Source organism: Hemiscyllium ocellatum, chromosome 38, assembly GCF_020745735.1.
Source record: "Hemiscyllium ocellatum isolate sHemOce1 chromosome 38, sHemOce1.pat.X.cur, whole genome shotgun sequence".
Classification (NCBI taxonomy): domain Eukaryota; kingdom Metazoa; phylum Chordata; class Chondrichthyes; order Orectolobiformes; family Hemiscylliidae; genus Hemiscyllium; species Hemiscyllium ocellatum.
Window position 1 is genome coordinate 32,832,618 of NC_083438.1, and position 16,876 is coordinate 32,849,493.

General features: G+C 49.2%; 1 protein-coding gene across 2 annotated transcripts in view; it reads left to right on the top strand.

Moving 5' to 3' along the window:
* The first annotated feature begins 4,683 nt into the window (after positions 1-4,683).
* The window catches only part of smg9 (SMG9 nonsense mediated mRNA decay factor), a 42,893-nt gene continuing 30,700 nt past the window's right edge, over positions 4,684-16,876 (top strand). The window contains exons 1-3 of one of the 2 annotated variants that reach the window (XM_060852640.1): positions 4,684-4,737; positions 12,978-13,030; positions 15,916-15,992. In XM_060852640.1, coding sequence (XP_060708623.1) covers positions 15,948-15,992 — 45 coding nt within the window. In that variant the 5' untranslated portion in view covers positions 4,684-4,737; positions 12,978-13,030; positions 15,916-15,947. The remainder of the gene's footprint in view (positions 4,738-12,977; positions 13,031-15,915; positions 15,993-16,876) is intronic. The other variant, XM_060852641.1, reaches the window with a different exon arrangement.

Genomic DNA, 16,876 nt, shown 5'->3' on the forward strand with positions numbered 1-16,876 from the left:
AGACTTCTCTATTCTACAGTAAACAATCCAAGCCAGGTTAGTCTCTCCTTATTGCTCATCCCCCAACCTCCTAAACTCCAGGAAATTGTATCCTATCTTACTTGGGCAGCACGGGGACTCAGTGGTTAGCACTGCTGCCTCAGAGTGTTCGATTCCAGCCTCGGTTGACTGTCTGTGTGGGGTTTTCACATTCTCCCCATGTCTGTGTGGGTTTCCACCAGGTGCTCCGGTTTCCTCCCACAGTCTGAAGATGTGCAGGTTAGGGTGGATTGGCCATGCTAAATTGTCCCATAGTGCCCAGGGATGTGCAGGTTAGGGTGGATTGGCCATGCTAAATTGTCCCATAGTGCCCAGGGATGTGTAGGTTAGAGTGGAGTGGCCATGCTAAATTGTCCCATAGTGCCCAGGGATGTGCAGGTTAGGGTGGTTTGGCCATGCTAAATTGTCCCATAATGCCCAGGGATGTGCAGGTTAGGGTGGATTGGCCATGCTAAATTGTCCCATAGTGCCCAGGGATGTGCAGGTTAGGGTGGATTGGCCATGCTAAATTGTCCCATAGTGCCCAGGAATGTGCAGGTTAGGGTGGATTGGCCATGCTAAGTTGTCCCATAGTGCTCTGGGATGTCTGGGTTAGGTACATTAGTCAGGGGCAAATATAGGGTAGGGGGAATGGGTCTGGGTGGGTTACTCTTCAGATGATGGCCTTTTTCCACACTCTAGGGATTCTATGATTCTCAGTTGCTCTCCAGCGGAGAATCCTCTCATGTTTGGAGTCCATTCCCCACCAGCCTGCAAGGTAACCCTTCCTTAGATAAAGAGACTAAACAATGCTTCACTTGAGGTTCGATCTTCCCAAAGCTCTATGTAAATGCAGCAAAACTTCCTCATTTGCACCCCTTCACAGTCAGGGCCTCTGCATTGCCTGCTCCATAGGCCCAATCTGCAGTTGCCATGGAGATCCCTCCAAGTTTCCCACTTGTTCATGACCAATTAAGATCGATATGCTGTCAAATTAAGTTAAGGTACCACTTGGAAAGGGGCATCAAAATTTAGACCCAGGAGGTTGAGTTAATGGATGCTGTCTGTGAAAGTTCAGTCACTGCGCCGTCTGCGTGGAATTCGTGCACTCTCTTGTCACATGTTGAGGGAAAGGTTGGTAGTCGGCCAATTGCTTTACACCCCTCCAATGTCTGTCAGTAGACAACACAGCGTGTCTTCTGACACATCCCTGCTCTGCGTTGGATGGCTAGACTTCAGCGATGTGTGACCAAGGTGAAGGAATTGACAAGTGCAGCACGCTAATGCCAGGTGATGACCATCTCCAACAGGAGCGAATCTAACCACCATCTTTGACTTTCAATGGTGTTACCATCCCTGAATTCTTCGCCATCAACATCCTGGGGGTGACCATTGGCTAGTAACGCAACTGGACATCCCCTATCCTCCTAAACCCCAAGAAATTATACCCCCATCCTGCTTGGGGAGGCACGGTGGCTCAGTGGCTAGCACTGCTGCTTCACAGCACCAGGGACCCAGGTTCAATTCCAGCCTCAGGTGACTGTCTGTGTGGAGTTTGCACATTCTGTCCGTGGGTTTCCTCTGGCTGGTCCGAAGATGTGCAGTTTAGGGTGAACTGGCCAGGGCTAAATTGTTCACAGCAATCAGGGATGTATAGGGTGGGTGCATTAGTCAGGGGGTAAATATACAGCAATAGGGGAATGGATGGAATACTTATCAGAGGGTTGGTGTGGATGTTTTGGGCCGAATGGCCTGTTTCCACACTGTTGGGATTCTAATAACATTCTATTTGATTTATTGTTGTCACATGTACCTCGGTACAGTGAAATATTTTGTTTTGCGTGCAATACTGGCAGCTCGCACCCTTCAAAGATCACAGAGTGATACAACAGAGCGAGGAACACAATATCACAGCTACAGAGAAGGTGCACAGAGAGCCAGATCAACACTTGAGAGGTCCATTCGGAACGCTAATGATGCAGGGAAGAAACCGTTGGTACGTGTGTTTAAGCTTCCGTACCTGCCGCCCGATGGAAGAGGATGGAAGAGATTAGAACTGGGTTGGGGGTCTTTGATGATATTGGCTGTCTTCCCGAGGTGATGTAGATGGAGTCAGTGGGTGGAAACGTGGTTCACAAACTCTCTGTAGTTTCTTCCAATCCTGGGAAAAGCAGTTGCTTTCACAATGCAGCTATTAAAAATTAGTAAGAGCTGATACAGACACCCCGAACTTCCTTCGCCTCCTGAGGGAGTAGAGGTGGTGTTTTGTTTTCTTGACTGTTGGCTCACTGTGGGTGGACCGGGATAAATTGCTGGTGATCATCACTCCCAGGAACTTGATGCGCTTGACCCTCTCCACCTCAGCTCCATTGAAATGGTCGAACTTCCTTGCTTTTTGAAGTCAATGACCAATGATCAGAAACACAGCAACTATAAGAGCAGGTCAGAGGCTAGGAATATGTTGGCAAGAAACTCCCCTCCTGACCCCCCAAAGCATGTCCCACCATCTGCAATGCACAAGGCAGGAGGGTGAGGGAATACTCCCCACTTGCCCCTGGATGGGGGCAGCTCCAACAACACTCAAGAAATTCAAGAAACACCATCCAGGGACAAAGCAGACGCTGCTGGATTGGCCCAACACCCACAAACATCCCCTCCCTCCCCCCACCGACCCTCAATAACAGCAGAGTGTACCATCCCCTCCCTCCCCTCACCGACACTCGGTAACAGCAGTGTGTACCATCCCCTCCCTCCCCCACCGACGCTCAGTAACAGCAGTGTGTACCATCCCCCCACCGACTCTCAGTGACAGCAGTGTGTACCATCTCCTCCCTCCCCCACCCCCCCTCAGTAACAGCAGTGTGTACCATCCCCTCCCTCCCGCCACTGACGCTCAGTAACAGCAGTGTGTACCATCCCCTCCCTCCCCCACATACGCTCAGTAACAGCAGTGTGTACCATCCCCTCCCTCCCCCACTGACGCTCAGTAACAGCAGTGTGTACCATCCCCTCCATCCCACACCGACGCTCAGTAACAGCAGTGTGCACCATCCCCTCCCTTCCCCACTGATGCTCAGTAACAGCAGTGTGCACCATCCCCTCCATCCCACACCGATGCTCAGTAACAGCAGTGTGTACCATCCCCTCCATCCCACACCGACGCTCAGTAACAGCAGTGTGTACCATCCCCTCCATCCCCCCACCGACGCTCAGTAAAAGCAGTGTGTACCATCCCCTCCCTCCCCCCACCCCCCCTCAGTAACAGCAGTGTGTACCATCTACAAGACCCACAGCAGAAACTCACCAAAGACCCTCAGGCAGCACCTTCCAAACCCACGGTCACTTCCATCTAGGAGGACGAGGAGTAGCAGATACATGGGGACACCACCTCCCTGCAAGTTCCCCTCCGAGCCCCTCACCATCCCGACTTGGAATTTTGCCAATTCCTTTGCTGTTACTGGGTCAAGATCCATCCCAAACAGCACTGCAGGTGCAACGATACCCCCAGGGTCTGCAGTAGTTCAGGGAGGTGGGTCGTAATCTCCCCCACAAGGGGCAGTAAGAGATTGCCTGCAATTACGACAAACTTAATGAAACAAAACCCTTACCGATGTTCTGCTGAGAGTTAAGGAGATACAATGCTGTCGGTGGGCCTGGCTGGATTTAAAATGACCAGCCTGGTCTCTGCCCGGTGACTAGTCAGCCTCTTGCTGCAGGGGTTAGAACATGTTTCCTCTCTTCTCATCTCCACTGGTGTGTCCAGATCGCAGGTAAGCCTGGGAGTGTGGTGGAGGCAGGTTTATTCAAGGCATTGAATAATTCATAGAATCATCAGAGAATCCCTACAGTGTTGAAGCAGGCCATTCTGCCCATCGAGTCCACACCAACCCTCTGAACGGCATCTCACCCAGACCCACCCCCGGCTAACCTATCCCTATAAACCTGCACCTCCCATGGCCAATCCACCCTAACCTGTACCCCTTTGGACTGTAGGAAGAAACCATAGCACCCGGAAGAAACCCACACAGACACGGGGAGAATGTGCAAACTCCACACAGACAGTCGCCCCAGGGTCGCATCGAACCCGGGTCCCTGGCACTGTGAGGCCTGATTATTTGGATAGGAACAGGTGTGGAGGAAATATCTGGTGATTGGCAGTTGGCCATGATTCTCACCTGAAGAGCTAGGGCAGGCATGATGGGATGAACAGCCTCAGCCTGCCCTGTAACAATGCGCTGTATTGGCGATCACGGAGTGACACCGTTGTCTAACTCTTTAAATTTTGCTTTGAGGATGATGTTACTTTCTGCAGACGGTCAAAAGGAAGCTTCTGGGTGTTGGGGAGGAGATGGGGGCAACATGAGTTTTCCCCAATCCCCTCTCATCAAGGTCACCGTCTCCCCCATTTATTTCAAAGAGCGGGGAGCTGTTGTCTTTCATTTGGGAAGGAAAGTAAGTGTGTTGCCATGAAATGGGGGGGGGGGGGAGGGGAGGGGAGCCTCATGAGCACTGTCCTGTCTCTGGGTCAGGAGGAGAGTGTGGGATTGGACAATGAAGGTGTTGGGGGAAACAGTCTGATTGAGGCGGAACTATAGTTCCCAGCCTCGGCGCTCCAGCCGGACGGCTCAGAGGCAGGCGCTGTTTGCCCGGGGCCGGTCCGCCGCTCTCAGTTCTCCGGGCGGCCGGTGGCGGAAGAGGCCGAGAGCAGGTGAGAGGGAGGTAGGTATTGACCTCAGGACCCAGCATTACTAGTTATACTAGTTACAGGGAACTAGTTATAGTTATATGGAACAACTCGTTATAGGGGACGGCCAGTTATGGCTATACTAGTCCAAATGTACCTTACTAATAGTTAAAATGTATATAACCAGCACTACTAGTTATACTAGTTATGGGGTACACCTAGTTGGTGGGAAAGACTGGTTACTTGGAAATGACTAGTTATACTGGTCAGAGTGTACTGTCCCCCTAATTAAAATGTATATAACCAGCACTACTAGTTATACTAGTTTTGGGGAACACCTAGTTAGAGGGAAAGACAGGTTACTTGAAATGACTAGTTATACTAGTCAGAATGTACTGTCCCCCTAATTAAAATGCATAGAACCAGCACCACTAGTTATACTAGTTTTGGGGAACACCTAATTGGAGGGAAAGACTGGTTACTTGAAATGATTAGTTATACTAGTCAGAATGTACTGTCCCCCTAATTAAAATGCATAGAACCAGCACCACTAGTTATACTAGTTTTGGGGAACACCTAATTGGAGGGAAAGACTGGTTACTTGAAATGATTAGTTATACTAGTCAGAATGTACTGTCCCCCTAATTAAAATGTATATAACCAGCACTGCAAGTTATAGTGAATAGCTGCTTATGCTGGTTATAGAGATCAACTAATTATCTGGAATTGCTGGTTGTACTAGAGTCACAGAGATGTCCAGCACAGAAACAGACCCTTCGGCCCAACCTGTCCATGCTGACCCAGATATCCAAACTCAATCCAGTCCCACCTGCCAGCACCCGGCCCATATCCCTCCAAACCCTTCCTATTCATATACCCATCCAAATGCCTCTTAAATGTTGTAATTGTACCAGCCTCCACCACATCCTCTGGCAGCTCATTCCATACACGTACCACCCTCTGTGTGAAAAAGTTGCCCCTTAGGTCTCTTTTATATCTTTCCCCTCTCACTCTAAACCTATGCCCCTCTAGTTCTGGACTCCCCCACCCAAGGGAAAAGACTTTGCCTATTTACCCTATCCATGCCCCTCATAATTTTGTAAACCTCTATAAGGTCACCCCTCAGCCTCCGACGCTCCAGGGAAAACAGCCCCAGCCTGTTCAGCCTCTCCCTGTAGCTCAGACCCTCCAACCCTGGCAACATCCTTGTAAATCTTTTCTGAACCCTTTCAAGTTTCACAACATCTTTCCGATAGGAAGGAGACCAGAATTGCACACAATTTTGACTGTACTGTGCTGTTAATTTAAATGTAGACATCACTGTTAGTTATATTGTTTCTAGGGATTTGCTAGTTACAATGCTTTACTGCATCCCTATTTAAAATGTATACACTAATTGCTGCTAGTTGTATTAATTAGTGAGTGTACTCCTAGTTAAAATGTATACAACGGCACTGCTAGTTAAAAGTAACAGCTTAGACGGGTTCCAAGGTATTGTGTTCCTGATTATAAATAGAGCCAGGATACAGCATTCCTCTGGTTATATGTGTTGAATAACACTACACTTCTGTTCAACTATCTTTATGATACTATGGTTCTGTTAATTATACTAGTTCTAGGGTACTGCATTCAGTTGGTCCTCTTAGAGCTAGGCTGTATACACTTAATGGTTAGGTCCTAGGGAGTGTTGCTGAACAAAGAGACCTTGGAGTGCAGGTTCATAGCTCCCTGAAAGTGGAGTTGCAGGTGGATAGAATAGTGAAGAAGGTGTTTGGTATGCTTTCCTTTATTGCTCAGAGCATTGAGTACAGGAGTTGGAAGGCCATTTGGTGAGGTCCGTTTTGGAATACCACATGCAATTGTGGTTTCCCTACTATAAGAAGGACATTGTGAAACTTGGAAAAAAGTGAAGACTGCAGATGCTGGAGATCAGACTTGAGTGTGTGGTGCTGGAAAAGCTCAGCAGGTCAGGCAGCTTGAAACAGGTTCAGAAAAGACTTACAAGGATATTGCCATGGTTGGAGGGTTTAAGGTCCAGGCCATTTAAAAGGCATCTGGATGGGTATATAAATAGGAAGGGTTCAGAGTGATTGACAAAAGGGACTACATTACTTAAGGATATGGTTGGCATGGACAAGTCGGACCGAAGGGTCTGTTTCTGTGCTGTATAAATCTATGATTCTATACAGCACTCTGTCCAGTTCCTGGTGTAGTTCTCCTAGTTAAACTAGTTTTAGGACCCCCGTCTCAGAGTTAAACTAGTTGCTCCTGCTCTGTGTATTAATCCTGTGCTAACAGGCTCTTGATTGTTCGATTAGTTTTAAGACACTGTTCTTGCCAGTTATTCTTGTTCAGCGATAATGCACAATTGGTGGTTGTCCTGCGATCGTGCTCATTAGACTGGTTGCAGGATGCTGCGTTTGAAATGGCTGTAAATATCGGACAGGATGCACTCCTGGTGCACGTTGCTGTTCAGTACAATGGGCTGACCCAGCACAGGAAGAGGCCAGTGCTTGTGTTTTTGAAAGATTAATTCAAACAGTATCAGTTCCCCATCTCTGCCCTGGTCGTTTCCCAATCCTCAAGCTAGTCATTTCCCCCCCATGGCTCTACACCTCTTTCCCCTTCATGTATTTCTTCAGTTCCCCTTTTGCAAGTACCTGCTGCATCTGTTTCCCTCCCCAGATCACAACAAGTTGCTGCATCAAACGTAAATTCGCCCTGAACTCCCATTTAAAGCTCCCCCTTAACTTTCTCTGCTCTTAGGAGAATGACTCCCAGCCTTTCTGCACGAACTGAAAGCCCTCATCTCTGAGACAGTTCTAATGAAACCCTCTTCAAGGCCTCAATGTCCATCCGGAAGTGAGTGGCAGAACGGAATGGGTCGCAGGAATCCAACTAGTGCTTAAGAACAAACCAGATGCCTTTCTAAACTAAAGAACATTTACCAGGCATCGATATGACTTAATGAAGAGGGATGAGGAGCTTCAGTTCATGTCAATTGTATCCCCACTATTCCCTGCCTATTCTTGAGAGAGTGGGAGCCTGGCACAGGGAGAGGAAGAGAGAGGGAATTGAATTTGCCATGTGTACCGAGGCACAGTGAAAAGCATTGTCTTGCGAGCAATACAGGCAGATCACACAGAGTTAAATAGCATGGATAAGTAAATAATAGTAAACAGCACCAAAAACACAAACACAGGTACAGGCGAAGGTTATGAGTTTGAGAGTCCATTCAGTATTCTAACAACAGGAGGGTAGAAACTGTTTCGAAACCGGCTGGTGTGTGTGTTCAGGCTTATGAGGGGAGGGTGAGAGAAGGAGTCCAGTGTTGGGGGGAGGGAGGAGAGAAGGGGTACCCAGCACTGGTGAGGTTGGGGAGAGTTGGGGGGGGCTGGGGAAGAGACCGAGAGAGAGAACGAACTGTTGCACATAGTGTTGAGGTTAGGTGCATTAATCAGGGGTAAGTGTAGAGTAATAGGGTAGGGGATAGGTTACTCTTTGGAGGGTCGGTGTGGACTTGTTGGGCCAAATGGCCTGTTCTTGTAGTGTCGGGATTCTGAGTTTGTCCCTGGGTAGCTAAGGTGGTGACATAGTAAACTTGTCACTGTCACCCTGTACCTCAGTACGTATCGCAATGAAACCTAATTCTAATATCTGACAGGCTGCCTCTTAAACATTGCAATTGTACCCAGCTCCATCACCCTCAACACGAAATATCTTGTTTATAAACTAACCCTCGCCCCATGCTAAAATAAAAATCCCTCGCTGACGGATTTTCCCAAGGTGGGGTTGTGCACTGAAGTTTTGAAATCCTGCTGGAAATGGTAATTGTGAAACTGTAACCCGTGTCCGTGTCCAGGCTGTTCTGCTTTCAGAGCCCTTGCTATATACGGAAAACTTCTTTTGAGAAGTGCTGGGTCCCGTTCCTTTCGATTTGAATTCTTCTTGGAGATTTGAGAATCAACACATTTTCGCCTCTTACTTCCCATCTCTTTTGATTCCCCGAATTCCATCTCTCTTCTCTTCTCTTTTTTCAGACTGAATTAAATAATTCGATATTTCTAGTTTGCGCGCCTTGGTGAGGGTGGATGTAGCGTCCAGATTTGGAGCTACATCCAATTCATACATGTGATTCATACATGGATATTGAGATTTACCAGCTTAATGGCCATTCAGATTGACAGATGAGTTATTCATTTTGGGATGGATTTCATTGTTTTAACTGTCTCTCGATCCTCTGATTCCAACCTCTTGAGAATTCCCCAGTTCCCTGTGCTCCACCAACAGCAGCTCCCTCACCCTGTGCCTTCAACCGCCTGGGACCCTGAACTCATTAGCTCCCTCCCCAGATGTCTCCATCTCTCTCCGGCAGGGCTATAAGAAACACGTATACGTACAGGTGTAGGCCGTTTGCCTCTTGCTCCCCCATTCCACAGGATTGTGGCTGATCCGACGTTCCTCATGTCCCCTTTTTCCGTGATTCCCCGACTGATCGGGAATCTCTCTCGGCCTTCAATATATGCAAGGACCCTGCTCCCCCCACGGCTCTCTGTGGTAAGGGTGTTCCAAACACCCTCCCCCCTCTCCCTCCCCATCTCCATCGGAAATTGGTGCCCCTTTTATTCAGAGATGGTGCCCCCCTGGGTCCTAGCCTCTTCCATGGGGAGGGGGGTAACACCCTCTCAGCATTGACCCCATCCAGCCCCCTGTTTGTTTCAGTCAGATCCCCTCTCATTCTTTCTAAGCCCCCAGGGAGTAGAGTCATAGAGATGTACAGCATGGAAACCCTTCGGTCCAACCTGTCCATGCCGACCAGATATCCCAACCCAATCCAGTCCCACCTGCCAGCACCCGGCCCCTATACCTCCAAACCCTTCCTATTTATATACCCATCCAAATGCCTTTTAAATGTTGCAATTGTACCAGCCTCCACCACTTCCTCTGGCAGCTCATTCCATACACGTACCACCCTCTGCGTGAAAAAGTTGCCCCGTAGGTGTCTTCTATATCTTTCCCCTCTCACCCTAAACCTATGCCCCTCTAGTTCTGGACTCCCCCACCCCAGGGAAAAGACTTTGTCCATTTATCCTATCCATGCCCCTCATAATTTTGTAAACCTCTATAAGGTCACCCCTCAGCCTCCAACGCTCCAGGGAAAACAGCCCCAGCCTGTTCAGCCTCTCCCTGTAGCTCAGATCCTCCAACCCTGGCAACATCTTTGTAAATCTTTTCTGAACCTTTTCAAGTTTCACAACATCTTTCCAATAGGAAGGAGACCAGAATTGCACGCAATATTCCAACAGTGGCCTAACCAATGTCCTGTACAGCCGCAACATGACCCCCCAACTCCTGTACTCAATACTCTGACCAATAAAGGAAACCATACCAAACCTGTTCAGCCTTTGTCCATGAGACTATCTCTCCCTCCCTCCCTCCCAGGGACACCCTCTTTGAGCTGCCTCCAATGAAATAATATCTTTCCGGAAATAATGGGACCAGATCCGCTCCCAGTATTCCGGGTGTGGTCTCCCCAGCACCTTGTACGGTTTGAATGAGACTTCCTGACTTTTACGCTCCAACCCTCTTGAAACTAGGGCCAACATTCCATTAACCTTAAGCTGAAAACTAAAGAAGCTGGAGATCAGGAACGCAAGCAGAACCCTTCCTGATTCCCTGCTGCCCGTGTGCGACCAGCTGGCTGTGTTATGTGCATGGGGGTCCCACAGTCCCTTTCTGCAGTTTCTCTCGGTTAAAATAACACTTTCTTCCCCCTTCGAAAATGAACGACTTTGCATTTTTCTCTCACGTTGTGGAACTGCAACAGTGACACAACAGGCGATGCTTCTGCTTTCAGAGCCCTCGCTTTTTTACTGAAAAGTTCCCTCGAGAAATATCGGGTCACGTTCCTTTGGAATTGAATTACCTTTTGGAGATTTGAGAATTAACATGGTTTCCCCTCTTACTTCCCATCTCCTTTCATTCCCCAAATTCCATCTCTATTCCCTTCTCTTTTTGCAGACTGAAGTGAATATTTTGGTATTTGAATCTTCGCTTCCTGCTTTACAGTTTGCGGGTCTCACGTTATTCTCTATTAGCTCAGGTTTGTGCCCACCCACTTGACCCATCGATATGTCCGTCAACTGTTTGTATTCCTCTCATCTCCACCACCTACTTTTCATGTCACCGGCAAATTCCATTAGTCCATTCCCTTCCTCCCTCTGAGTCGTTAATATATGTTGGAAGCATTTGTGGATCTTTCACTCATCCCTGTGGTCACTGATCGCCAATCTGCCAAGAAAATGCCAAATGAGTTTCCTCATTTCTCCTCTCCCCACCTCTCACCCCAATTCCAACCCTCCAGCTCAGCACCGTCCCCATGACCTGTCCCACCTCTCACCCCAATTCCGACCCTCCAGCTCAGCACCGTCCCCATGACCTGTCCCACCTCTCACCCCAATTCCAACCCTCCATCTCAGCACCGTCCCCATGACCTGTCCCACCTCTCACCCCAATTCCAACCCTCCATCTCAGCACCGTCCCCATGACCTGTCCCACCTCTCACCCCAATTCCAACCCTCCATCTCAGCACCGTCCCCATGACCTGTCCCACCTCTCACCCCAATTCCAACTCTCCATCTCAGCACCGTCCCCATGACCTGTCCCACCTCTCACCCCAACTCCAACCCTCCATCTCAGCACCGTCCCCATGACCTGTCCCACCTCTCACCCCAACTCCAACCCTCCATCTCAGCACCGTCCCCATGACCTGTCCCACCTCTCACCCCAACTCCAACCCTCCTGCTCAGCACTGTCCCCATGACCTGTCCCACCTCTCACCCCAACTCCAACCCTCCTGCTCAGCACCGTCCCCATGACCTGTCCCACCTCTCACCCCAACTCCAACCCTCCATCTCAGCACCATCCCCATGACCTGTCAATCTTCCTTCCCACCTATCTGCTCCACCCTCCTCTCTGACCTATCACCTTTACCCTCACCTCTATCTACCTATTGCACTCTCAGCTACCTTCCCTCCCAGCCCCCCCCTTCCATTTATCTCCCCACCTCCCAGCCTCATTCCTGATGAAGAGCTTTTGCCCAAAACATTGATTCTCCTGTTCCTCGGATGCTGCCTGACCTGCTGTGCTTTTCCAGCACCACACTGACCTTGACTCTAACCTCCAGCATCTGCAGTACCCTCTTCTGCCAACTGGATTGGAGACAGTCAGGGGCCTGATGTTGTCAGCCTGTAGATGGCAGTCATGTTTCACTTGAAGTCCATCTCCGAGCCTTCTAAATATTGATCATTGTCAAGGAATCGAGAGGTGAGCGTATCAGATTGTGTTGAGGCTGTACAGGACGTTAGTGAGGCCGTGTCTGAAGTACTGTGTCCAGTTCTGGTCACCGTGTTTGTAGGAAGGGTGTTATTAAGCTGGAGAGGGGTTCGGAAGAGAGTTCCCGGGCTATTGCCAGCAAGGGAGGGTTTGAGTTAGAAAGAAAAGCTGGGATTTTTATCCCCTGGAGCGTCGGAGGTTAAGGTGTGACCTTATTGAGGTTTATAAAATCACAAGGGGCATGGACTGGCAGGTGTCTGGGGTGAGGTATTTCCAAACTCGGGGGCATATTTTGAGGGTGAGAGGGGAAAGATTTTAAAAATGAGGTGCCATTTTTTTGTTTTGCTCAGAGGGTGGTTTGTGTGTGGAATGAACTTCCTGAGGAAGGGGTGGATGGGAGTACAGGGACTACATTTTAAAAGATTAGATTAGATCAGATTAGATTACTTACAGTGTGGAAACAGGCCCTTCGGCCCAACAAGTCCACACCGACCCGCCGAAGCACAACCCACCCATACCCCTACATTTACCCCTTACCTAACACTACGGGCAATTTAGCATGGCCAATTCACCTGACCCGCACGTCTTTGGACTGTGGGAGGAAACCGGAGCACCCGGAGGAAACCCACACAGACACGGGGAGAACGTGCAAACTCCACACAGTCAGTCGCCTGAGTCGGGAATTGAACCCGGGTCTCTGGCGCTGTGAGGCAGCAGTGCTAACCACTGTGCCACCGTGCTGCCCAAATGGGGTGGGCTAGGTCCCGGGGTAGGTCCATGAATAAGCAGGGATATGGGCCAGGAGCAGGCAGGTGGGGCTAGTATAGCTTGGGATGATGGTCAGTATGAACTGGAAGGGTCTGTTTCCATGCTGTTTGTCTCAATAAGATAACGTACCAGGATGTACTGATGCTCATGTCTTCTTTGTGAATTATTCCAGTAGGTACCCAGTGAGTGGTGTTCCCAAATCTGGAAGATTTGCCACGTATCCAGGTAATATAGTGGGTCAGCTGATGTTGATGAACCGAAACTTGCTTATTCCGGTAACGCAATCGCTTTCAATTTTTCTCTCTCGCTTTTGCTTGTTGCTTAATTCAGATTATTGGACCATTCTGTGGTAACTGATGTAAATCTAGCTTTGAGTCATTGAGTATAATCTCTACAAAAGCCCATATTAGGATATCTCAACACTTCACTCTCCTCAATCGCAGGATGAATGTTGAGTATGTGACCTTGCTAATGCGATCCACTCGATTGTAAAGGAAACCAATCATTGGTTGCGATTTAAAATATGCAGGAGATGACGGGGCGCTCCGCCCCCATTCTCCTCAGGGAAGGTGAAGGGGGAAATCAAATTGAGGTGTTCCTGGTTAGTGAGGGCCTGTCAATGGGGTGGGGGAAGTTACCAGAATGCCCTGTCAGTAACAGTGGTGGACTCTCCCTCTTTATGAGCATTTAAACGGGCATTGGATAGGCATATGGAGGATAGTGGGCTAGTGTAGGTTAGGTGGGCTTGGGTCGGCGCAACATCGAGGGCCGAAGGGCCTGTACCGTGCTGTATTTTTCTATGTCCTAGGGGCATGGATTGTGGAGAATCTTGGAGGTGGAGGAGCGCGGTGAGAGGAGGCGAACTTTTGTTTTTGTTTTGCTGTGAGAATGTGTGGGATCGGTTGCTTGAGGGTGTGGTGTGGACAGAATCTTTCCATAGTGAGTGACAGCAACACTGAGAGGGAGGGCAAGAGTTTGCTGGACTCTGTCTGTGGGAAGGAATGGTGGGACAAATTGGAGAGAACTTTCAACAAGTTAGAATGGTCACGATGGGCTGACTGGCCTCCTTGCACGCTGGAGAGCGCTAGAGTTGATGGATATTTTGTTCCACAAAACCGGACAATCCAGTACACAGTAGATAATAGACAATAGATAACAGGTGCAGGAGTAGGCCATTCTGCCTTTCGAGCCTGCACCACCATTCATTATGATCATGGCTGATCATCCTTAATCAGTATCCTGTTCTTGCCTTATCCCCATAACCCTTGATTCCACTCTCCTTAAGAGCTCAATCCAAATCTTTCTTGAATGAATCCAGAGACTGGGCCTCCACTGCCCTCTGGGGCAGAGCATTCCACACAGCCACCACTCTCTGGGTGAAGATGTTTCTCCTCATCTCTGTCCTAAATGGTCTACCCCGTATTTTTAAACTGTGTCCTCTGGTTCGGGACTCACCCATCAGCGGAAACATGTTTCCTGCCTCCAGAGTGTCCAATCCTTTAATAATCTTATATGCCTCAATCAGATCCCCTCTCAGTCTTCTAAACTCAAGGGTATACAAGCCCAGTCACTCCAGTCTTTCAGTGTAAGGTAGTCCCGCCATTCCAGGAATTGACCTCGTGAACCTATGCTGCACTCCCTCAATACCCAGATGCTTTACTGTCGGACAGCTGGCGAGAGATTCTCAGTGTCCCCAAAAGTAGTCGTGTGTCAACTTACACAGAACATGGAACTTTACAGCCCAGTACAGGCCCTTCGGCCCTCGATGTTGTGCTGACCTGTGGAACCAATCTGAAGCCCATTTAACCTACACTATTCCATTTTCATCCCTATGTCTGTCTAATGACCCTTTAAATGCCCTTAAAGTTGGCGAGTCTACTCCTGTTGCAGGCAGGGCATTCCACGCCCCTACTACTCTCTGAGTAAAGAAACTACCTCTGACATCTGTCCTGTATCTATCACTCCCTCAACTTAAAGCTATGCCCCCTCGTGCTCGCCATCACCATCCTGAGGAAAAAGGCTCTCCCTGTCCACCCTATCTAACTCTCTGATTATCTTGTATGTCTCCATTAAATCACCTCTCAACCTTCTTCTCTCTAACGAAAACAGCCTCAAGGCCCTCAGCCTTTCCTCATAAGACCTTCCCTCCATACCAGGCAACATCCTGGTAATCTGCTCTGCACCCTTTCCAAAGCTTCCACATCCTTCCTGTAATCTGGTGACCAGAACTGTACACAATACTTCAAGTGCGGCCGTACCAGAGTTTTGTACAGCTGCAGCATGACCCCATGGTTCCAAAACTTAATCCCTTTCCTAATAAAAGCTAACGCACCATGTACCTTCTTAATTGCGCACTTTCATTTTAACAAGGAAATTAGTGGTGAGACCCCTCCCCCACCCCCCCCGAATCTCTGCCCTACATACAAAGGCGTAACTTTTTACAGGAGTAGTGCATAAAGTCTATAAATCACATGGTTGATTGTCAATACATTGTTTAAGATAGGCCATTATAATTTTACAAGGCCCGGTGAATGTTGATGCCCTGTGATAACGTGTGAATGGATTACAAGGACTGATTATTGCATTGTTCATGGTCATGTGTTAATGGGAAGAGACTCGAGCAGAAGGGTTTTGCATGCTCTAAACGGGGGATTCACGTCTGAATGCTGATACGGAGGGGAAGGAAGACAATGGGAGCTGGAGGCAGTTTAGCAGGGTTGTCTGGAGAGGACAAATACCTCTGTCTCAGGCTCCAGGGGAATCCACATGTGGCTCCAATGGATTCCTTCCTTAGGATTCAGTCAGCCTCCCCCCTACTGAGCTGTTCTGTCTATCCTCTAAGAGGACAGACATGCAATTGAGACTGCAGTGCGTCCCTTTGGCAGTGGAATGTTTAACCCTCGAGTCCCCAGTGTGCCTTCAAAGAGAAGTAAAACATGGAAGTGATTCCCTTTGTGGCTTTCTGACTTCCTCACTTGGCTTTGAGCTGGGTTGCCAATGAGGTGGTGTGGATGGTGGTCTGTCGCTTCCTTTGAGCTGTCAGTCTCACATTGAGAGGGGGGGGGGCAGCGTTCTCTCAGCAAGTCTCAAACCCATGCTTGTTTCCACAGGATGAGAGTGGAGGACTGATAGACGGGGAAACATGCAGAAAACGCCAATCATTCTGGCCAAGCCTCCTGCGGAGAGGGTAAGTGGAGAGGACAGCAGCTGGGGTGCAGGCAGAGCGGCCTCGCTCTGTTCCCATTGGGACCCACTGTGCAAGCAGGGAAGGGCGTGTGGTTAACTTCAGCACAGTCTGGATCAGTGGTGCTGGAAGAGCACAGCAGTTCAGGCAGCATCCAAGGAGCAGCGAAACCGACGTTTCGGGCAAACGCCCTTCATCAGGAATAAAAGCAGTGAGCTGGAAGCATGGAGAGATAAGTTAGAGCTTTATTCCTGATGAAAGGCTTTTGCCTGAAACGTTGATTTCGCTGCTCGTTGGATGCTGCCTGAACTGCTGTGCTCTTCCAGCACCACTGATCCAGAATCTGGTTTCCAGCGTCTGCAGTCAATGTTTTTACCTAACTTCAGCACAGTGCCCACCCTTCAGTCACCTGTCTGTCTGGACACCACACCTCCGAAAGGCCAACAGAACACTTTCATCTTTCACCAGCCAGCGTAGAGTGTCACACTGTACGGTACGGGGATGTGCAGCAGGATCCCGTACCTGATAACAACCCGAATCGCTCTTTTTTTCCCAAAACCCCTTCGTCCATCGCTCCTGTTCTTTCGTGGAATTGCTGGGGAGAGTGACCTTTGTTAATTGCCCCCTTGAGAAGGTGGGGCAGAGCTGCCTCCTTCAACTCCTGCAGTCCATGTGCTGTGGGTAGATTCCAGATGCCCCTTAGGGAGGGAATTCTGGGATTGTGACCAGCCACACTGAAGGAACGGCCGATATATCTCCAAGTCGGGTTGGTGAGGGGCTCGGAGGGGAACTTGCATGGGGCTGGTGTTCCCATGTATCTGCTGCCCCTTGTCTTTCTGGCTGGTAGAGGGTTTGGAAAGTGCTATCTGAGGTGAATTTTGCAGTGC